This window comes from Zingiber officinale, chromosome 3A, assembly GCF_018446385.1.
Source record: "Zingiber officinale cultivar Zhangliang chromosome 3A, Zo_v1.1, whole genome shotgun sequence".
In the NCBI taxonomy this organism is placed as follows: domain Eukaryota; kingdom Viridiplantae; phylum Streptophyta; class Magnoliopsida; order Zingiberales; family Zingiberaceae; genus Zingiber; species Zingiber officinale.
Genome location: NC_055990.1, coordinates 38,480,634 through 38,503,768, shown reverse-complemented (window position 1 = coordinate 38,503,768; position 23,135 = coordinate 38,480,634). Strand labels below are relative to the sequence as shown.

The 23,135-nt window shown below is 42.5% G+C and overlaps 2 protein-coding genes across 2 annotated transcripts; both read left to right on the top strand.

Annotated features, from left to right (window-relative positions):
* Nucleotides 1–5,521: 5,521 nt before the first annotated feature.
* On the top strand, nucleotides 5,522–8,535 carry LOC122053687 (probable WRKY transcription factor 3). The gene is made up of 6 exons (XM_042615674.1): nucleotides 5,522–5,657; nucleotides 6,013–6,420; nucleotides 6,527–6,676; nucleotides 6,755–7,182; nucleotides 7,291–7,452; nucleotides 7,551–8,535. The coding sequence occupies exons 2-6, from the start codon at nucleotides 6,022–6,024 to the stop codon at nucleotides 7,996–7,998; spliced, it is 1,587 nt and encodes a 528-aa protein (XP_042471608.1). The 5' UTR covers nucleotides 5,522–5,657; nucleotides 6,013–6,021; the 3' UTR covers nucleotides 7,999–8,535.
* Nucleotides 8,536–11,129: 2,594 nt separating this feature from the next.
* LOC122050359 (chaperone protein dnaJ 11, chloroplastic-like) lies at nucleotides 11,130–11,513 on the top strand. The gene has a single exon (XM_042611266.1). It carries the CDS (start codon nucleotides 11,130–11,132, stop codon nucleotides 11,511–11,513), a length of 384 nt encoding a protein of 127 aa, XP_042467200.1.
* Nucleotides 11,514–23,135: the final 11,622 nt, after the last annotated feature.

Below are 23,135 nucleotides of genomic sequence, written 5' to 3'. Positions count from 1 at the left end.
CGCAAAGATCAAGGAGCTGATCATCGAACTCAACAACCTCGGAGAAATGGTAAGAAACTGAGATTCAATAAGGTATACTCTAAATGCACTCTTGAGAACACCAGAATGGACATCGATAGTCGACGTACACTACATCTCCAAGGATTTAGAGGTAAGTACTTTAGAAGAATTATTTTCTACCTTTAAATTATATGAATCTAGATGTGCAGACTCAAGAAAAGAAAAATAGTCGACCCAGAACTTAACATTCAAAGCTGAGAAGATTGAACCGGACTTTGACACATTCCTCGATGAAGATGAAAAAGCTTACGTGGTAAGAAAATTTTCAAAATTCTTTAAAACTAACAAATTCAACAAGTTTCAGGCAAAGAAGCTTCCACAGAACAAAAGAAAAGTACGATACTACAACTGCGATGTGGAAGGACACATAAAAGAGAACTGTCTGAAATTAAAAGTCAAAGAAAAAGGATCAAGTAAGCCGAAACAAAGGAGAAGTATGTCAAACTAGCACTAATGACGAGTCATCAAGAGGAGAGCATCGATGAAGGAGGAGCTACTTTAGAGGAAAACAACGATGAAGAGGGAGAGTCAAACTTCGTGACTGACATGGTAAGTCAGATATGCATTCTTACTCCTAACTAATTTTATGAAGGTATAAAATCAATGTCTAAATCGTTATGTAAGTTTAAAGCTAAGAATATCAAATTGAAAAAGGAAAATGTGAATTTGAAAATAATCTTAGCTAAAGATGTCTACTAGAAGAATTTGATAAAGTTAAAAATGAAAATGTAAAATTAAAAGAACAAATAAAATTACTGAAAAAAGAATGATACATGCTTAAATTCAAATTTTTTCTAAAATTCAAATTTTAGAAATTATAGTAGGCTTAATTGGTATTTACAAAACCATAGGGGCCAAATTATAAAAGTAAATAAAGAATTTATTCTGAGAAAGTATTTGATAGATCTAGTAGAAAAAAAACTTATTTTAAGTTCTTAAATCATGCTTAGTCTAAATTAATTTTTATCCATGCTTCAAATATAAATTTAGCTTGCTTTTAATATTGCTGGCAAAATTAAATAATTTCGTACACTTACTCTTGATAATTTAGGTTGAAATTTTTTCTGTGTAAAATAAAAAACATTATCTACTCATAGAAATATTTTCAAAATTTTCTTCTTGTTATATTTATTTTTAAAATTCTTCTTTCAAAAATGAGTTTTGACAATTTAAAATGTGTAGAAAATTGATTTTTCAAAAAAATATTTTTTTTATAATCATGAGTTATGTTTTTTGTAAGAGTAAAAATTTTCAGAATTTTTTAAAAGTTATTCGATTTTTTATGAATTTTTAATCAAAAAAATGTAATTTAAAATTTTAAAATTCTTTTGGAGATTAGTTTAAAAAATTTTGATTTTTTTTGGAGATTAATGTTCTATTTTGAATATTGAGAAAAATTAGTCAGTTTTTTAGACATGGAAAACTATTTTTAAAATTTCATTTTTGAAAACAATTCTATTTGTTTAAAATAATTTTATACTTGAAATTTTTATCATAGTTTTAAATTATTATGATTATCATTGAAAAAATATTTCAAGAATTTTAGACACATTAAAATAATTTTAAAATTATTTTTTTTAAAAGTTCTTATTAATTGATTAAAAAATATTCCTTTTTGAATTTAATTTTCATAAAATTTGTGTATAACGGATAGTCATTTTTCTAACTATTTTTCCTAATTTTTTTTTTATGTGATCAAAACGAGAGAATTAGATATTAAGTTTAGGGAGAGCTATAGATTTTAAGATTCTTTACTAACTTTAATTGCAAACTTTATGTAGTTAATTGCAAAATCAATAGTTTACTTATTTTATTGTTTATTTTTCTTACTCTATTTAACTTGGGTTGATGCACATAAAAAAGAGAGAGATTACAAGTACCCCGGGTGAATTTTGATGTGATCAACTAAATTAAGTTAGGTCCTGTTGTGTTTGATCCTTGTGTCTAAATGTGTAAGAATTTAAAACACAAGAAGTCGAACAGAAGACACAGCTAGTGAGACGAATGACATGGGAAGCGAGTCGACGGTCTCGGTGCATCTGAGGGACGAGGTGCTGTGGAGTACACCGGCGGATGAGAAAGATGCGTGTGACATTTCCAAGAGACGAGAAATCAGAACGAAAGACTTTCCAAGGAAAAGATTAGAGTTGAATTCAGGTGAATTTAATTCTGGATGGCATAAATGTAGAACCATAAAGTACGTTTTGCTACTTAATTTTATTTTATTGTCACGATAACATCCGTCCAACATTTAGGGTTTAGGGTTTCATTATTTATTTTCTTGTCTAACTTTGATAAAATATGGTGGCAAAATATAACTATTCTCATCCCAACGCCCCGTTAACTCTGACAAAACATACTTCAAGGATAGATGTGTCAGAGGGTGGCAAATTAAAGGTTCTATAAATAAATTAATCATTTAAAAGAATCTCCATCAAAATTCTTATTCTTCAATGAGAAATTATCTTGTGAATACGTTTTAGCATCTGAAAATATGATAACATCATTCGAGACTTGTTTAATTTTATTTTTATAATAAAATTCTTGTATAAAGTAATTCTTGTATCTGACGACCAAATTAAATAAATATCTCAGTCTTCGACACTAAATAACTCTTGCTAATTTTTTGAAGAGATGCATAATTTTATTGATTTGTGGTTTAGTGAAATAATTTATATTAAAACTAATGAAATCAATTAATCTTTTATTTTAAAAAGTATAAAAATTAAGCTATTAGAAAATGGACAATATTTCTTTTTTGTTTTTATTTATTGAATTATTTTAAATCATGATAATCTTTCATCAAATAACTTGATGATTGAAATAGATAGAATTAAATTAAATTTCCAATCTTCCATTATTTATTAAATTAAATGGGTAATTGCTTTCTATTCTTAGAAAAGGTTACAATTTATCAAATTATTTAAAAACTAACGGAGCCCACTATTTTCTCCTAATTATTTATCTCAAACATAAAAAAATACTAGTCAAATAAAATATGAAATTGCCTCTTCTTGATTTTTAAAACAGACAACCATTTATCAAATTGCCTTATTTAAATTTGAAGATAATTACGAACATTTTTGATAAAAAGAAAAAAAGACAGTAAATGGTGTATTTCGTAATAATCAATCTCCTTTGAACATATCTTATATATTACGGGTATTTATTTTGGTAAAATCCTATAAAAATAATATTTTTTTTTATTTTTTTTAAGAAAAAAAAAAGATAATTCAGCTAGTCCTGCTGAATTTATTGGGACATTTTTAAGGAAAAAAGCAAAGACGTATTTTAATAATTATTAGTTATAAAGGCCAGTTTCACAAATCTTATTGCTGTGATAAAATACTTTAGAAATAATATATTTTTAAATTTTTGAAAAATAATTTATATTACTGCTGATTAATTATTCTTTTGAGTGCACGCTTAATTAAAAATTTTGTTTGAATCAGTTATTTTTTAATGCAATGAAAAAGCATGACATGCAAATACTTCCCGTGAAAGCACTTATATAACATATAAGGTCTCTATAAAATTTGGCATAGTAATTATCCGTATAATTTTAAATTGTTATTCTTACCCTTCTACAATTATAAATTAAGAACTTAGTATATGAAAAAATAAATATATTATAGAATATCAAATATATTAAATTTACTTACTAATTCGCGTTGATCCACTTATGGAAATCGTATATCTTCTCTCAGGCATGCTTTAATTTAGTTGATTTAGTCCATTTTAATTATGTGAAATTAATGTGCGTTTGTTGTGAAACTTTCTATTTGTTCTGTATCATTAATCAGATACAAGTTATTAAGTTATGACTTGTAAATTTGTTGTAACTTATTAAGACCTGAGATACTTTTTATGAATTTCTACGACTAATCAAATCAATTTTTTAATATTTATCCGTGAAACAAATTCCTGGATATAATTTATAGTTCTTTAATTTGATTCCTGGGATGTTTTAAAATTTTAATAAAAAATATTAATTATTTTTAATATTATCTTAGATTATTTTATTATTTATTTAATTCATAAATAATAGATTAAAGTTAGATCAAGCCTATGGGATGTGTTTGGTAAATATTTTACTAAGTCAAATCTTATCTTCAATTTAGTATATAAAAAGGAGGCGTTTTTGTTTTCTACCATTACAAAAACAATGTGCACATGTTTTCCTTTTTGGTTTTTTGTAAATAAAACATTATGTATGTTACTAAATTATAAAGTGTAATAAGCCTTCTAACTTTAATTGTACTTTTGAATAGAGATTTGGGAATTTTATCTTTATTTTGATTTCATAAATTTATTATCTAATATTTTTATAACATGTGAGTAACACACATTTAACATATTAATGTGATTATTATCTTGCTAATTTAATTTAAATGTATAAAAAATATTATATTTGTTTAAATTATTTATAATGAGCTAAAAATGAGACATTGTATGTACAAGTCTTATTTATTAAATTAATAATTTAACTCAATCAATCAATAATAAACTTAAAAAACCTTCAAAGTTTACTATTTCCTTATTCATATCTCATTAAAGTAAAAAATATTACCGATACATATACTTTCATCCTTTTATGGAAGTAGTTTACAAGGAGAAAAGTTCTACGGGGAAACAATAAAGAGCCAGTTGTTGAGAAAGTGATGAAAATACAAAAAAAAAAAAAAGGGATATTATCATTTTTCAAAGTTATTCCATTAAATTAGATTATCATTGTTAGTAGTAAATGTTATTAATTTTAAATCCATAATAAATATATGATTTGAAATGCAGATTATCCAAATTGATTAGTAATAGGATGTTTTTAAATATATAAAATTATTACCATATGATATATATGTAAATAGGTAATGGCGTGGATCTTCAACTTCAACTGCATTGGGCTAAGTTACAAAAATAATAATATACGAGATTTTAGAGCATAACGTCGTTTAGCGAATAAGATTGAGCTTGACTGAGTTATTTTCAACTATTCTAGACTATTTTAAAATTTTAAATTTAGTGCTCTAGTGCAACCAATTTTAACTATGCCATTATAAATAGGTAGTCATCTTTTTACATTTATCAATTTAGATAATTATTTATAACAACTATATATCTTTAAGCTAATGGATAAGCATCTTTATGTTTTTTTTTTAAAAAAAAACAAGTTTTAGTTATTAAGATATAATTTTATCATTAATTATTAACAGCATAAAATGATAATCCTCATGATTATCATCTCATCTACTCTTTTATAGTTTAGCCGAATTAGTGATTAGATAAATATAAATTTTTCTAAAATATAGAGACATTTTAAAGATAAAAATAATAATAATTTTAAAGAACATAGAAATATAATAAATTTTGAGGGTGAAATTTATCTTTAAGATGAGTAAAATTGTAATTATAAGTTCTTGCATCATTCATCTTAAAAAACCGAATCCAAATTCCAACGCCATATAAAAGTTTAAAGCCCTTCCCCTTTTCTCGTTGCTAGCGAAGCTTAGCCGCTTTCTCGCTCATCTCACGGCGTGAGCGATTGAGCGACTGCCGGAGATGAAGTAGACGGCGGCGCGCTGTCTTTGGTCATCGCCAGAGTTAGAATCTGTATTCTTTTGATTGGGTTCCTATTTCCCTTTTTTTTCCTTGTTAATCTTCTGTTTATTTTGTCAAGAAACAAAGTTTCTATATATTCTTTTTCCTCTTCCGAACACGTTAAAAATATATCTCTTATTCTGATTTATGTTTTTGGCTTGAATCTTCCTGTCATTTTTTTCTCATGATTGTTGATGAAATTGAAGACAGCGTGTTCGTTACATAATTTTTTGGTTGTTTTTTTTTTTCTTTTATTATCGTCTGTTTGATCATCTAATAACTCAGGTATATGATTGAATGCATTTATTTTTACTTTTCTTTGTCTTCCTTTTTGTCTCATAATATCATACGTTACAGGCATTGGCAATGAGTCAATCTCGAGAAGCCATGCCTGGATCGTATGATGATCAACAATCATCCTCAATCTTTTTCGACAATTCCAACGATGAGCTCGATTCGATACTCATGTCCAACTGGGCCGACGGCGAACTGGAAAGCATGATGCTCGATTGGCAATTTGATGATCAAAAGTTTGTTCCGGATAGCTCGCAGATTATAGGAGATCATCAGGTTGCGACAGGAACGCAAAGTTTATCTGCAGGATGTGATGATCCCTCATTACAAGCAAGTCAAGATGGGGTGGCATCAGAAACCAAAGACATAGCTCCATTATCAGATATGTTCACTTCCTCTCTTGAACTCGACCAAAGCTTCATCGATCCCCAGCTTTTCAAAGGATCTCCATTTTGGATTCCAAACTATACGGTATATGTGATATCGTAAATTAACATCAAAGTCCTTCAATTGCCATATGTAAACAAATTAAGGTTGAAGAAACTCAAAAGTGTTTCTTCTTCTTCTTCTTCTTCAGGTTCCAATTTCTCCTGGAAGCATGCATCAGCTTCCGGCAACGACTGCACCATTTCTAAATGGCTTATTAAATGATGAGATGTATGAAAATAATATTCTTCGAATGTTTTCCTCTGAGCCTCCCCAGGATCTTCCAGTTCCTGCCCAAAAGGTTATAAGCCATATACTCACTACAGATTTCTTGATCAGTAAAGTTCTATCTAGTTATTTTGAGCATGCGTGTTTTTAGTTTTTGAATGTTCAGCAAACAGAGTCATTGATGATGATGGAGGAGGCCATTCATCCGGTAGAGCCTGCGGCTGCGCCGGACCTGGCCAATCCGTCGACCATCATCAGTGATCAGCAGCAGGGCGCTGCTGGTATCGTTCAACCTACGAGAGGACCTCGTGCCGTTCTCGGTGCTTCAATTAAGGACGGATACAATTGGAGAAAGTATGGGCAAAAAAATGTGAAAGACAGCAATTCCCCGAGAAGCTATTACAAATGCACCTATCCTCACTGCAAAGTGACGAAAAAGGAAGAACGCTCTCCTCAAGGAAACGTCACTGAAATAGTCTACAAAGGGGGGAGACACAATCACCCCCGACCAAATCCCTCTTCTAGTGCTTCTTCGTACCTCAAGCGTGATGCTCCTCTCAATGCCCGGCAACAGAACCAGTATGGCACTCGTTTTTTTTCGTCCAATCATTGAGCAAGAGAATGTTTGTCTTCTCCATTCTCCTTCTTCTTCTATCTTATTTCATGTTCATGTCTAATTGGTCGCAGAAATATGGAATTCAATTCTACTGAAGTAACGCGCTCATCTTCAAGATCCGGTCGGCAAGTTAAATATTTGGTCGTAGCACTCGCCGACATTGATGTTATCAACGACGGGTATCGTTGGCGCAAGTATGGCTCAAAGGTTGTGAAAGGAAACTCAAATCCAAGGTACAGTATGGGTTCTATTAGTTGGGAAACTCCAACTGGTTCTTTGTTAATTTAGAGACCAGATGAAAGAAGTATGAGAAGTTGATGTATGGGTGCAGGAGTTACTACAGGTGCACCAATTCAGGATGCAAAGCGAGGAAGCTCGTAGAGAGGTCGCCGGATGATTTAAAGAAGCTGATGACGACGTATGAAGGCACCCATAACCATGGAGTTCCAGGGCCTAAAAACAGCAGCATCGGTGGTTCATCTGTGAGGTCGTCTGCGCTTCCTCAAGCGAATGGCAGCCTTGTGCCGAGATTCGGGTGCCCCAATCTCATTTCCCCACCAAGGTCCCTCCCCAACCTACCTCCTTCTCTGGCACCATTACCCACGAGGATGCGGATGTCGGTGCCGATTCTTCCTCAGCTTAGCTCCTACTCGGGATTCCGTGGGCCTCTTCAGCCAGGTATGATGACGATGGTGATGCCTAAATTAGAGACCACAATTCAACCCCCTCCGTCGAAAGACACAGCGACACAGCTGCCTCTGCAACCCATGAATTGTTGATGGCCAGGTTCCTTCTACAACGTCAGATGTGAATATACATTAAAATGTTCTCTCTCTCTCTCTCTCTCTGTTTTTTTTTTCTTTCTTTCCAATGCAAGACTATAGGATGGAATGTTTGATTGGTTCATCATTTAGGGTTTAGTGTTTATGATTTAGGGTGTGCAAGAGATGATTTTGGTTGTGCAAGAGGAGGAAGGAAAATGCTACCTCTTTTGGAACAGAGCATTGTTAAAGCAGAGCTCTTTTGGACGTTTCTTCTTCTTCTTTGCTTCTCTTCTCTTTTCCTCAAGTGACTTCCAGTTGCATCCTTGGTCCAAAGGAAGCTCGAGGAAGAAGAAAGAGAAGCAACCGTGTGAAAAAAAGTAAGTTCTCGCAGAAGAAGAAAAAGAGCAATAACCGCTATTGGTGCGTTATTTTAGTTTGAAAAGACAATTAGTTGAACTTATTTTAGGTAGGGCTGTAAATAAGTCGAGCCGAGTCGAGTTTTAGGGTGTTCAAGCTTGTTTGATAAGATAACCAAGCCGAGCTTAAAATGAATCAAGTTTTTGAAATAAGTGTTCAAGTTTGGCTTGGTTTATTTTTTATGAGCTTGAGCTTGGCTTGAGCTTAGTTCGAGCTTGGCTTGAGCTTGGTTCGAGCTTGGCTTGAGCTTGGTTCGTTTAGATGTTATCAAGCTCTCAATTCAAACTTGGCTTGAGCTTGGTTCGAGCTTGACTTGAGCTTGGTTTGAGCTTGGTTCGTTTAGATGTTATCAAGATCTTAATTCAAGTTTGTTTGATTGTTTGAAACTTTTAATTATTTGATTGGTTATTAAAATTGATAATTTAAATTTATTTATTTATTTTATTGTTTATTTAGCATATTGAAAAGAATTTTATTAATAAATATTGTTCGTGAACATTGTTCACGAACGTTGTTCACGAACGTTAACGAGCTGAACACATATGTATTCAAGGTTGTTTGTTTAGCTTAACGAGCTGTTTAAGCTTGTTTATTTAATTAATCTAAAGTATATTGAACGAACATAAACAATCTCTTACCAAGCCGAACACTAAGCTTGTTCACGATCGCTTGATTCATTTACAGCCCTAATTTTAGGTTCGGTTATTTTAATAAAAGTATTTTTCAAGACAATATTTTTAAATTTTCTAATGCTTATATTTTTTTTTCAAAAAATAATAGTTTTAAAAGTATATTTGTATTTTTATTAATAAAAATTAATTGATCATAATTTCCTATTTTATCAAAATTGAAATTTTAATTATTTTTTATTTTGACTAAAAGTATTCGATTATCATTCATACTTTAAAATCCGAGGAAAAAATTATTAGAGTGCATGCTTGTTTGGTACGAATTTAAAGTTTTAATGACTAAGTTAAAAACTATCAACGTATAGTGATACAGACGATATAGTGGTCAAAAGTTAAAATAATATGACAGTCAAAGGCAAAGGAAGAGGGCATGCCCTACTTGACTTTGGTGCTCAACCAGCATTAGGTCTCTAGGGTTTAGCTCGGACGGATTATAAGCTGGGCTATCAAAGGCCAACCAGCCCTTAAGCTGATCAAGCATAAGGAGCCTAGTACTTTACTGAAAATGTAACACGTTTGGTTATTCAATAGCTGACTATGTCTTGAGGAGACCAACCTTATAGGTCGGACGGAATGTCAGACACATCCCACGATTAACCAGCCGTAAGTATGGTCAAGGTATAGTTGTATAGGTCAGCCTCTTCGAGACTCACAAATCTCTCTATGTATGCCCGACCAGTTAAAAGGTAGGTCGGGCTCAAGGCTCACAAAGCTCTATATGTGTGCTTGACGAGGTAAAAGGTCGGCTGGGCTTTAGACACTTAACCTCATATTGCTACCTGGACGAATGACCAATACTGAGACAAATATACAAGCGACCGACCTTTCTAGCCGACCGAGAGATACACAACATAAGACATAATGGAGCGGACTATACAGAATGTAACTGGGTAGCTTAAGGCAGAAGCAAATATAAAGGCGGCCAATCTTATTGACCGGCCAAGAGATACTTAGCAGACAACATCCTAATAACTTGTCAGAATAACAAAAACGTGTTAGAAAATATTCTTCCGGAACTTTCATCAGGAACTATCTCGTCTCCTATCAACCGACCACTTATAATAGTGTATTCCTACAAATGGCCTTAACAACGACCCGAGGTAACAAACGACAAAAGAGGTATATATGTAGGTAAAAGAAATATTTCTCGGATAATTATGACATATTACCCAAGTTGTACCTTTCCCTTTACTTAGCAAACTCTGATCCACTACGTTACCTTATGGTTGCAGAGGTTATATGAAGTGTTATATAAAGGAGGAGTACTCTCCGTAGCAAAGGTATGCTCTCTAAATATCTGCAACTTACTCTCACGTGCACGTTCTTATTGTTCTTCATTCATCCGTCCAGACTACTACTAACTTGAGCGTCGGAGAGCCTTCGCCAAGGATCCCCTGATTTTAAGACGCTGACATTTTGTTGGTTCATCTTCTTATGCACAGGATAAAAGTAAAGATTTTTGACCGATCAACTATCAATTCATCATATTAACTATCAATTCATCATATTTAATGTACCATCTTTATAGTTTTCAGATAGTATCATTTCAAAAATAATGAGATATTTTTGTTAATTATATAAGAGAGAAAAAAAAGATAAGATATGAATTATTATGTTTATAATTTGATAATCATGATAAAATGTACCTATTTTTCACATTATTAATATTATATCATTGCGTGAGTTTTATATTTAATGAAATACATCCACTATTTCTTCGAGACAGAGACAGCTTCTAGATTAGTTTTTATCTTTTTCTTTAATTTCCTTAATGGAGTTGCCATTTTATTAGTGCGTGGGTCTGGTCCGGTCCCAACTGCCTGTCCTATCCCTTCTAGAAGACCCGCCCTCCACTTAACGCTGCTACCGTCAGGTCATCTTTCCAATCGGAGTTTAAAAATAAATAAATAACGGAGAATCTATTCGCCTATAAATAAACGATCCCATTGACAGGTCGTCGCTCGTCAAATTCTTTTCTGTTTCAATTCATCCCTCTGTAATTCTTCCTCCATGTCGACTGTACAGGTCACTTTCGCCGGAATGTCTTCCCTGCCGGCCAAGCCCGTCGTTTCCCTACGGAGACGGGCGACGGTGGCGGCGGCTTCTTCCGTCCAACGCGGCAGAGAGGTGCCGACGAACTTGTACCAGGTGCTGCGGGTGACGGAGACTGCGACGGCGCGGGAAATCAAGGCGGCGTACCGGTCCATGGCCAAGCGGTCACACCCAGATGCGTCGCCGCAGGTAGGCGGTGGGGCGGCGGACTTCATCGAGATCCGCCGCGCGTACGAGACACTGTCCAACCCAGCGGCCCGGGCGCAGTACGACATTTCCGCTGCCGAGCGGCGGCGAGAGCCACGGACTGGCGGGATCGCCCAACCGGTCCGATTCCGGTTCAGGAGATGGGAGACGGATCAGTGCTGGTAGATATGAATTAGGCCGGAAATGTGAAAGTCCATGCATAAATAACTTATTCGGCATTCTACTAAATAGAATTTCTGATTTCGTACATAACTTTCAAAATACCAAACTCAAAAGTCACTTTTCTTGAAAGTTTTATTTTACCCCTTCAAAAATTTATTACTTTTCACTTACACGGTCAAATTTAAATCTGACAACATAAATAAGACTTCCAATCATATGTACTGATCCGGTAGTAAGAGCGGGCCCCCCCCTTCTCTGGCAAAGTCAACGCCAAGTGGAAGTCACCGGAACAGCCGCCCACCCAGAGGAGAGTGTGGTCCGACCGGACGGACGGCCATAGATGGTCGGTCCGACTGGACTGCCGGCCGGCCGATGGAATCGAGTACCCGGAAGGGTCCGGCCGGTTTGCACTTATAGTTGGTAGGCACCCTGTCAAATCGGGGTTCCGACGCTCAGTTAAAAAGGTCATAGACCGAGCTGACCTTTTGACCGATCACAGTCATAAAGCACCCCTGTTTGTTAGTCTCCACAAAGCACAAGTAAACCACTGCGGATGTCCGGTCGGATGTTTAGGTATCTTTCCGCTCGGACTACAAGTTTGGAGCAAAGGAAAGGGCCAGAGGATTTCTTTCTCTGACAACCTGTAGGTTTCACGTGTGTGTCATGCTCCAAATCTTGTGACAGGGGATTCTGCTGTCCCATCGAGGGCATGCTCTGACTGTAGCGATATGGGTCAGGTAAACTTTCTGACAGCCGCGTACCTAGGAAAGGACAGGTAAGCTTTCTGACAGCCGCATACCTAGGATAGGACAGGGGACACTTATGCACCTTGGTACGCGTGCCCAAACCTTTCACAGCTCTATATAAAGAACCTCAGGTTTCATCGACAAAGGATTCTGGTATGTACTCTGAGACTTCTGGAGCCACCTTGTTCATCGTGATTTACCTGACTTGAGCGTCGGAGGGTCGTCGCTGGGAATCCCCTTCCCGGCTCGACTTCTGTGCAGGATAGCCGGAGCATCTCGACACTAGTTGGAGACCTACATCAGCGGTGCCCAGTGTCCGCTGACTCTGGTTCGGACAGGATCAAATTGGCGCCGTCTGTGGGAACGCTCCTGCATCCGAGCAGAGACAATGGACGAGGCTGGACGACAGCACACGGTGACGCTTTCAAGGGAGGAACTCGACGCTCTGGTCGAGATAAGGGCCGCCAAACTCGTGGAGCAAAAGCAAAAAGCATCCGCCGAGCGGGCGGAGCAACAAGCAACATCCGCGTCGGGGGGCCGAGCGGAAGCACCTCCAGCCACCGTCGCATTCCACCGGGCCTTATTTCGCACCCCTGGAGCCACGCCAGCCCGAAGAGATATAGGATCTTCCTCAGATGAAATGCCAAGGCGGGGTGACAGGAAGGGGAAAGCTCCCCGGACGGACTCATCTCCCGAGCGGACCAACCGCCAATTTTCGGAAGCCATTCTGCGAGATCCTCTGCCCAAGCACTACGTGCCCCCTACGATCGGCGAGTATAATGGAACAACGGACCCGGATGATCATTTGGGTAAGTTTGATAATACCGCCACGCTCCACCAATACACTGATGGAGTGAAGTGCCGAGTCTTCCTTACCACGCTCTCGGGATCGGCCCGGTGGCTGCCGGACGGATCCATCACAAGCTTCAAGGACTTCCGAACGGCCTTCCTCCACCACTTCGCCAGCAGTCGGCGTTATCAGAAAACAAGCGTTAGCTTGTTCGCCATCAAGCAAGAACCAAAAGAATCGCTTCGAGCTTACATCCAGCGATTCAACCAAGTGGCGATGGACATCCCAACAGCCACATCGGAAACGATGATGAACGCCTTCACACAAGGCCTTGTTGATGGGGACTTCTTCAGGTCGCTCATCCGAAAGCCGCCCCGAGACTATGATCACATGCTACATCGGGCCAACGAATACATAAACGTGGAAGAAGCGCAAGCCGCTCGGAAAAAAGAAGCTCCAACCGAGCGTGCACTTGTTCATGCCGAGCGGAAGCAGCACTCCGCTCAGCAACCACCTAGAGGACCAAGGGCTGAAGCAATTCGATCTCCCCACACCAGATCGCACGTGCAAGAAGTGGCTGCCGCTCGGCCCAAGCCAAAGAAGAGGTGGACCCCAATGTTCTGCAAATTCCACCAAACGGATACGCACAACACGAGGGATTGCCGAAGCCTTCCCTTTGTGTCCAATCCTGTTCCCCGGAGAACCGAACGACGGTCTCCTCCCCTCAACACGAGGCAAAGGACCCAGGAAGCCGACCGGGCCCGCATAGAGAGGCGACATCACCATACGTCCGATCGGCATAGATCCCCAAGACAGGAAAGTCGCCGGACGTCTAGGGAACGGTCCCGACCATCCACTCGGGAGGAAGAAAACAGGAGCAATACTTCCCGGGGCGAAATCAACGTTATTGCTGGTGGGCCGACCGGAGGAGACTCCAACCGAGCAAGAAAGGCAGGCGTTCGGCAGCTGCAGATCCATACGGTCGGCTGTAGCCAAGAGCGGGCAAGTGGACCGGAAATCACTTTCGGGCCCGGAGACTTGGAAGGAGTAGAAGTACCCCACGACGACGCGCTGCTCATTAAAGCGGTAATAGCAAATTACACCATTCACCGCATATTTGTTGACACAGGGAGCTCGGTCAACATACTATTCAAGAAGGCGTTCGATCAGCTGCAAATTGATCGAGCCGAGCTGCTTCCAATGACGACCCCGCTCTACGGGTTTACGGGCAATGAAGTTCAGCCGGTCGGACAAATCCGGTTGGCCACCTCGCTGGGAGAAGAGCCGCTCAGGAGGACCAGGACAACAAACTTCGTGGTGGTTGACTCTCCCTCATCCTACAACGTCATTTTGGGACGACCGGCGCTCGGCGAATTCCGAGCGGTTGTCTCAACCTTCCACCAGAAGATAAAATTTCCCGTGGAGGACAAAGTTGGAGAAGTGCGGGGAGATCAACTAGCAGCTCGGCGTTGCTATATAGAGATGATCCGAGCAGAAGCTTCTTCCGCTCGGAAGGTCCCCCGAATCGAGGTACACGCCATAACCGAGAAACCTCCCGCTTTAATTTATGATGAAAAGGAGGAAGTTCAGATCCATCCGACCCGATCGGAGGCCACCACTTTCATCGCCTCCGATCTAGAGGAAAAACAGAAGAAGAAGCTGATCCAATGCCTCCAGCAAAATCATGATGTCTTTGTTTGGTCGACACACGAGTTGCCCGGAATTTCGCCAAGCCTAGCGCAACATGAGTTGCATGTCCGACCTGACGCTCGGCCAGTAAAGCAGAAAAAAAGAGATTTTAGCGCCGAGCAGAATGCCATAATCCGGGCGGAAGTAGAGAAACTTCTGGAGGCCGGCCACATACGCGAGGTGCAGTTCCCGAGCTGGCTAGCCAACGTGGTATTGGTCTCCAAGCCGGGCGGCAAGTGGCGAGTTTGCATTGACTTTCGGGACTTAAACAAAGCATGTCCCAAAGATTTTTATCCTCTGCCCCGGATAGATCAGCTGGTGGACTCTACGGCCGGCTGTGAGTTAATTTGCATGCTCGACGCCTACCAGGGCTATCACCAGGTACCGCTCGCCCGCGAAGATCAAGAAAAGGTGAGCTTCGTAACGGCCGACGGCACATATTGCTACAATGTGATGCCGTTCGGATTGAAGAATGCCGGGGCCACCTATCAGCGCTTGATGAACAAGGTATTCAAGGAGCAGATCGGGCGGAACCTGGAAGTTTACGTGGACGACATTCTTATCAAATCCGTCCGAGCGGCCGATCTTTTCAAGGATATGGAAGAAACCTTCCGAACACTGCGCAAATATGGAGTCAAGCTAAATCCCCAGAAATGCCTGTTCGGAGCTAAAGGAGGGCGTTTCTTGGGGTATATAGTGACCGAGCGGGGGATCGAAGCAAATCCCAACAAGGTGAAAGCTCTGCAAGACATGCTTCCTCCCAGAAACACAAGGGAAGTGCAACGGTTGACCGGTCGGATAACTGCTTTGTCCAGATTCATCTCCAAAACTGCCGACCGGAGCCTGCCATTCTTCAAGATCCTACGCAGAGCTACTAAGTTCCAGTGGAACGAAGAGTGTGACCGAGCATTTGAAGAGTTGAAAACATATCTGAATTCCCTGCCTGTACTGGCCAAGCCGATCGGAGGTGAGTCACTGTATATGTATTTGTCGTCAACTGAGCATGCTGTAGGCTCAGCACTTGTGAGAGCAGCCGGTGTATTTTCTGAGCCATATTTTGAAAGATGCTGAATCTCGCTACACCGGGCTCGAGAAGTTGGCCTTGGCATTGGTTCTAGCCGCTCGGCGACTTCGACCGTATTTCTTGGCCCACACAATCATTGTCCGGACGAACAGTCCACTCGGAAGAGTCCTGTTGAATCCAGAAGCGTCCGGACGGCTTATCAAGTGGACGACAGAATTAAGCGAGTTCGACATCCAGTACCAGCCCCGCTCGGCGATTAAAGCCCAATCCTTGGCTGATTTTGTGACCGAAGTGCAGAGGCCCGAGCCGGAAGCTCTGTGGAAGATATATGTGGATGGGTCTTCCACTCGACTCGGAGGCGGAATTGGGATATTACTTATCTCACCGCAAGAAGAAAAGATGCACCTATCCGTCCGGCTGGACTACAAGGCCACCAACAATGAGGCAGAGTATGAGGCCCTTATAGCCGGATTACAGGCGGCACGACATGTGGGGGCCGGTCGGGTAACTCTCCATTCGGATTCACAGTTGGCCGCTCAGCAACTTTCCGGCACCTTTGAAATCAACTGTGTTCGGCTTAAACTCTACGCTGAGGCCTTTGAAAAACTCAAAGCTACTTTCCGAGAAGTGCTTATCCAGAAGATTCCCCGAACGGAGAACCAGGCGGCCGATGAGTTGGCCAAACTCGCGAGCTCAATAACGCCGGTCGCCATTCAGCAGCCAATTGAAAAAACGCTGATGGTGGCGCATGTCGACCGGATGCAAGGCCTCGCGTTTCCAAGTGACTGGAGGACACCTATTATAGAATTCCTCCGTTCGGGCACCACACCATCCGATGAATATGCAGCCCGGCTCCTCAGAAGAAGAGCCGGTCGGTTTACACTCATCGGAGATCAGCTTTACAAGAAAGCTTTCTCGCGTCCTCTGCTAAAATGTGTGAGCTCGGAGGACTCAGCTTACATCCTCCAGGAAGTACATCAAGGATCATGTGGAGGTCATCCGGGCGGACGCTCGTTAGCCAAGAAGATCCTCTTGGCCGGATACTTTTGGCCAACTTTACAAGCAGATGCCGCTCGGACAGTATCTACATGCCTTTCATGCCAGAAGTATCACAACTTCTCCCACCGACCGGCAGAGGAGATGAAGGCATCAACCATCTCATGTCCGTTCGATCAGTGGGGAATGGATATTGTGGGTCCATTTCCGATGGCGGCAGGAAATTTTTACTAGTGGCGGTAGATTATTTCTCCAAGTGGGTGGAGGCCGAGTCGCGCAAAGATCATCGAGCAAATGGTTAAAAATTCATCGCAACACATCATTTGTCGGTTCGGCATCCCTCGCCGGTTGGTATAGGCGGCAATTCACAGGGAAGATGTTGGAGGATTGGTGCCAAAGCTACGGATCGAGCAACATTTCACGTCCGTGGCCTATCCTCGAGCAACGGTCAAGCCGAGGTCGCCAACCGAAATTCGTATTCTTCGCGCTCGGCTCGACCATTTGGGAGGAGTTGGCATGAAGTGTCGAGCGTCTTGTGGGCTATCCGAACGACGCCAAAAGAAGGGACGGAGTCACACCGTTCCATTTGGTATATGGCGGTGAGGTCGTCATACCGGTCGAAGTAGGCGTTGAGTCGGCCAGATCCAGAACTATGATGATGACAACACCGAACGAAGAAACATAGAGTGGACTTGGTAGAAGAGGAGAGGGCAAAGGCGTCCGTTCGGTTGATGGCGTACCGTCACGGATGAAGCAAAACTACAACCGTAGCGTAATTCCTGTGTCGTTCCAAGTCGGCGATCTCTGCGGAAGAAAGTCAAGCCGGCGACGTCGGCAAGCTTGAAGCGCCATGGGCAGCCCTTTCAAAATCATCGAGAAGCTCCGCCGGCGCGTATTATCCGGAGGATGAGGACGATGACTAGATAGACCGTGGAGCGAACCACCTCCACTTCAAGGCGGGGTGAAAGGTGTAGCATAAATCACCCTGTGTATTTCATTTTTCAACTAAATACTTGAAATGCAGAGATGAAAAGTCAAAGGAGCGAATATAAGGCATTATCATCGTAGCGCGAAGGCCTCCAGGCCGATCGGCCGGGAGGTTTATGTGGTTAGACTCGTAAGCAAATAACCCGTGCCGTTCGGCCGGAATTAAATTGGTCAAGCCGAACGCTCGAAGATCGAAGGCCCCGTACCCTTCGAACGGAGGTATATTATCCGAGCCAAAATACTCGATGAAGTAGATCCTGAGCCGTGCGGCCAGGAGGGCATTATCCAAGCTGGGGGAAAGGCGAAAAGCAACTCCGAACGGAAGTGTCAAAATTAGCCTTGACGGCCGTCTAGCCCAGACGTTAAACCGCAGAGCCGCGCCGACCGGCTATAAATATCCGCGCCGACGAGCACCGTCGTTAAAGATCAAGAGACGAGCCGGCGTCTATAAACCCTCCGAGCGGAAGACCGACGAGCACCGTCGTTAAAGATCAAGAGACGAGCCGGCGTCTATAAACCCTCCGAGCGGAAGACCGACGAGCTCCGTCGTTAAAGATCGAGAGCCGCGCCGACCGGCTATAAATATCCGCGCCGACGAGCACCGTCGTTAAAGATCAAGAGACGAGCCGGCGTCTATAAACCCTCCGAGCGGAAGACCGACGAGCACCGTCGTTAAAGATCAAGAGACGAGCCGGCGTCTATAAACCCTCCGAGCGGAATACCGACGAGCTCCGTCAAAGATCGAGAGCCGCGCCGACCGGCTATAAGTATCCGCGCCGACGAGCTCCGTCGTTAAAGATCGAGAGCCGCGCCGACCGGCTATAAATATCCGCGCCGACGAGCTCCGTCGTTACAAATCAAGAGACGAGCCGGCGTCTATAAATAATCCGAGCGGAATATCGTCGACATTGCGATTATCCGTATTCCCCGCCGATTGTCAGACCGAAGCTATTTTCCGATCGGACTCGAGGTATAAAAGGTTCGGATCGGCTTATAGCGAGCGATTCTGGCTAGCAGCCCAGATTGATATTCGGCCGGACGGAAGAGCTGGGGAAAACACTTCATTCTGGAAGAATGCACCTCGAATGCCCAAGGTATGATGTGATAGAAGACGAGCGGACCGTACAAGTGTTAGCCAGGGAACAGTGCAAAAAGATAGAGTACACGAAAGGAAAGCATTTCATTAAAATTAGGACCTTAGGTCGAGTGGCCTAAGTACAAAAGGTTCATGTTCAGCCGAGCGCGAAATTACAAAATTACTCGATGTAATCGTAGAGGTCCCTCGGAATGTTGCTCAGAGCTCCACTTGATCGCCGGCTGGAATATTGGTGGACTCCGGAAGAAGGCCCTTCGACTTCAGATAGGTCATAGTGGCCGTAATTGCCAGGTCGAAAGCCGAGTACATCCGCTCGCAAATTTTCTCCGAGAACTCGGGCGATCGGATGTAACTTTGTCGGAGAGCGGCGACTCGGCTCGGCTCGGCATCCCGGTATTCCTTGAAGGTTGCCTGGGAGCTTGTCAGGGCCTCATTCAGACGCTCAATCTCCTCCGCATCGGCCGAGCGGCCTGCCTTCTCCCGATCGAGCTCGTCGGCTCCTTTATCTTCAACTCCGGCCCCGGGCCTCCACGTTTCTTCTCCGGATCGGAGATGGCTGTGTTCTTCCGAGTGGTGGCGAGTTATCTTTGCAGCGACTTGACCTGTCGCTCGGACTCGGCTAGGCGTGGGCCCGATCACTGTTTTCTTCTTTCGCCAGCTAGCGAGTTTGAGTTTTCTTGACTCTTTTGCATTCGGAGTAGGAAGGTCCTTGGGAGCCGCTCGGACCACCTGCCGCCCGCAGTTGCCTTATCTCCTCGTCCGCCATAGCCAGACGGTTGGAAACTGCTATCTCTTCCACCCACCTCTGAAACGAGAAGGCGCAGTTGTTAGAAGCCGAGCGGAAATATTTTAGGTAAAACAAAAAACAAAAAACAACGAAGAACTTACCCCCGTAGCAGCTTGCATGTGGCTGTTGGCTAAGTTCTGGAGAGGGATCAGTGCTACGCGCGCCCGAGCGTCGGCCCACATCTCGGCGAGGGGCCCTTTCAAAGTAACCGTGTGCTCGGGCACGGTCGTCCGGTCAGGTGCGGTCGTGACCAGGGATCGCCCGACCGGGATCAGAAGCTGGCGCAGAAGACCGCGAATGGATGGTCGAACGTTGGACTGAACGGCGAGCTGGGGGGAGAGTGTCGACCGGAGTGGCCTCGACCGGAGCAGTCAGCTCGTCCCAGTCAGAAGGCGTCCGGTCAGATGAAATGGTCTCAGGCACCGGTGCCTTCCCTTTCGCAGTCGAGGCGGCCCGGTCAGAGGGTTGGACCGCGGAGGTAGCCGAGCGTAGCGGGGTCTCCACTCGGCGTCTCTTTTGCAGCGGCTGATCCTCCTCCCGAACGGACCCTTCCTCGGGGGCCGTTGGTTCCCTGGAGGGGGTAGCGCCGCTGTCGAGAACCGACCGGCTGAATACCCAGCGCCTTCATTTCTTTGGCTGCCACAGCCTCCAGCGCTGCTGCCTTTCTCTTTAGAACGCCGGCCATCACCGAGTCCATGACGATGTCAGCTGCATGAAGAGAAAAAGAAATCAGTTAGCAATTAAAGCAAGTGCCAAAGCAAAGTTCTTACCGAAGCCGGTCGGAAGTGGGGTCCGTATAGGACTCAGCCCAAAAATGTACATCACTCCCTCGTGAAGAAGCTTGTTGATGTCAAGTCGTAGACCGGCTAGTACATTTGCGGCGTGAAGATAGTCCGGTCGGGTCTTGAATTTCTTCAGTTCGGGAGGGGGAGGTAGACTGACTTGCCACTGGGTCGGAAAGTTTGGCTGACTGGGCATGCGGAGGTAGAAATAATAGTCCTTCCAATGTTTATTGGAAGTGGGTAGTTTATTGAAGAAGACCAAACCGGGCCGAGCTTGGAACATAAAGGTGCCCGGCTCGGCTTGCTTAGGATAATAGAAATAAAAGAAGACCTCCGGTCGGAGGGGAATGTTGTGAATCTTGAACAAAACGACAACGCCGCAGAGGAGACGGAAGGTGTTTGGTACTAAACTTCCGAGCGGCACGCCAAAATAATTGCAGACGTCTGCTATAAAAGGATGGACGGGGAACCGCAGACCGGCGGTAAATTGGTCGCGAAAGACACAGAAACCACCGCGCGGCGGTCTGTGTGGCCGAGCGGCAGGACCAGCTAGGCGAACTTCGATATCCTCGGGGATTTCGAAATTGTCAGCCAAAATATCAAAATCCCGTTGTTCGAAGCGAGATCGCATGGTAGTATACCATGGGCCTAAGGATTGTTCTTCGGGATGAGAAGAACTGGCCATGATCAGGGCAGAAGAAATCAAAAAGGAAGTTCCAAAGACGAAGGAATGGAATTTCAAAGACTCGAGCTAGGGGAAGAAATACGGATTAGATACCGGAAAGGAAGGAGGATAGATCTAAAACCTTACTGAGGGGAGATGAATCGAGGAAAGGCGCCGGAGAGCGTCAGAAGGCAGCAACAAGATCGCCGGAGCTCCACAGCGCAGAGAGCAACAGTAGAGGTAACGGAGGCGTGTGAAGGCGAGAAGGAAACGAAGAATTTATAGGGTGAGGGCCGGTCGGCCTCCACCGTCGGATCCAGGTCACGGGAATCAATGCATACATCTAGCCGTTTATTTCGAATTGCTTCGGTCACATCAAAATATCATGCAACCGCCTCCGTACTCTGATGGCATTGCTCCACGTGGCAGTCAATCATTCGGAGCATTTAATGAAGGTATGATCGACATTGATGTCGAAGATTGGCGCAGAACGCAAGGAGATCCGGCGAAAGCCATCATTGATTCATTCAAGGATACCTCTGCCGCTGACCGGGCGGAGGAGATTAGCATGGAAGAGCCGTTCGGCTAGACTCACAGTCCAGTCAGTCGGACTATGCGCCTCCTTCGACTAGACTTGAAGGGAAGGCAAGTGATCCGGTAGTAAGAGTGAGCCCCCCCTTTTCTTGCAAAGTCAACGCCAAGTGGAAGTCACCGGAACAGCCGCCCACCCAGAGGAGAGTGTGGTCCGACCGGACGGACGGCCATAGATGGTCGGTCCGATTGGACTGCCGGCCGGCCGATTTGGTAGGCACCCTGTCAAATCGGGGTTCCGACGCTCAGTTAAAAAGGTCATAGACCGAGCTGACCTTTTGACCGATCACAGTCATAAAGCACCCCTGTTTGTTAGTCTCCACAAAGCACAAGTAAACCACTGCGGATGTCCGGTCGGATGTTTAGGTATCTTTCCGCTCGGACTACAAGTTTGGAGCAAAGGAAAGGGCCAGAGGATTTCTTTCTCTGACAACCTGTAGGTTTCACGTGTGTGTCATGCTCCAAATCTTGTGACAGGGGATTCTGCTGTCCCATCGAGGGCATGCTCTGACTGTAGCGATATGGGTCAGGTAAACTTTCTGACAGCCGCGTACCTAGGAAAGGACAGGTAAGCTTTCTGACAGCCGCATACCTAGGATAGGACAGGGGACACTTATGCACCTTGGTACGCGTGCCCAAACCTTTCACAGCTCTATATAAAGAACCTCAGGTTTCATCGACAAAGGATTCTGGTATGTACTCTGAGACTTCTGGAGCCACCTTGTTCATCGTGATTTACCTGACTTGAGCGTCGGAGGGTCGTCGCTGGGAATCCCCTTCCCGGCTCGACTTCTGTGCAGGATAGCCGGAGCATCTCGACACTAGTTGGAGACCTACATCAGCGAGCCTTGGAGCGTCACGTGCCCAGCGTCTGTTGACTTCTGGTTCGGACAGGATCATGTACATTAATTTTAATTTTAAATAATTCAGAATTTTATAAGTTTATCAGTCCATTTAGGATAAAATGACTAGGATAATGATATTTACTGACCAATAAAATTCTAGGATTCCCTTAGTTTAAAAAACAATAAATTTTTAAATAGTATGCATCCATCAATCAATTTGAAAATTAATTGATACATCTAGAAAATTAAAATCATTTCAAATTAAAACTAATACACTCTTAAAATCTCCTTAATATATCAACTTTTAAAAGTATCTTTAATATATTATGTCAAATCTGAATTCGAAGTAAATTGAGAATCGTAAAATTTTTAATGGGTAAAGGAAAAAATTTAAATATGAAAACAAATAAGAAAAAACAGGGCATAACGGAACAGACATGTTCTTCGAATTCCGAAAGTTGAATAGAAATTTTCTCCCACGGTTCAGTAAATGTTGTAATTTATTAATGCTAAACAGTCAACATTTGTCCTCTAATCACTAAAATAGAAAATCTAAATTAATTTGAGTAATTTATAGGTTAGATATTAAAAGTTGAAATTCAAGAGGCAACAGTTAACTGATATATAT

Coding starts and splice junctions, on each gene's coding strand:
- LOC122053687 (XM_042615674.1), top strand. CDS start 6,022: ATGAGTCAATCTCGAGAAGCCATGCCTGGATCGTATGATGATCAACAA. Junction 6,421..6,526: donor TTTGGATTCCAAACTATACG/GTATATGTGATA, acceptor CTTCTTCTTCAG/GTTCCAATTTCTCCTGGAAG. Junction 7,183..7,290: donor AATGCCCGGCAACAGAACCA/GTATGGCACTCG, acceptor AATTGGTCGCAG/AAATATGGAATTCAATTCTA.
- LOC122050359 (XM_042611266.1), top strand. CDS start 11,130: ATGTCTTCCCTGCCGGCCAAGCCCGTCGTTTCCCTACGGAGACGGGCG.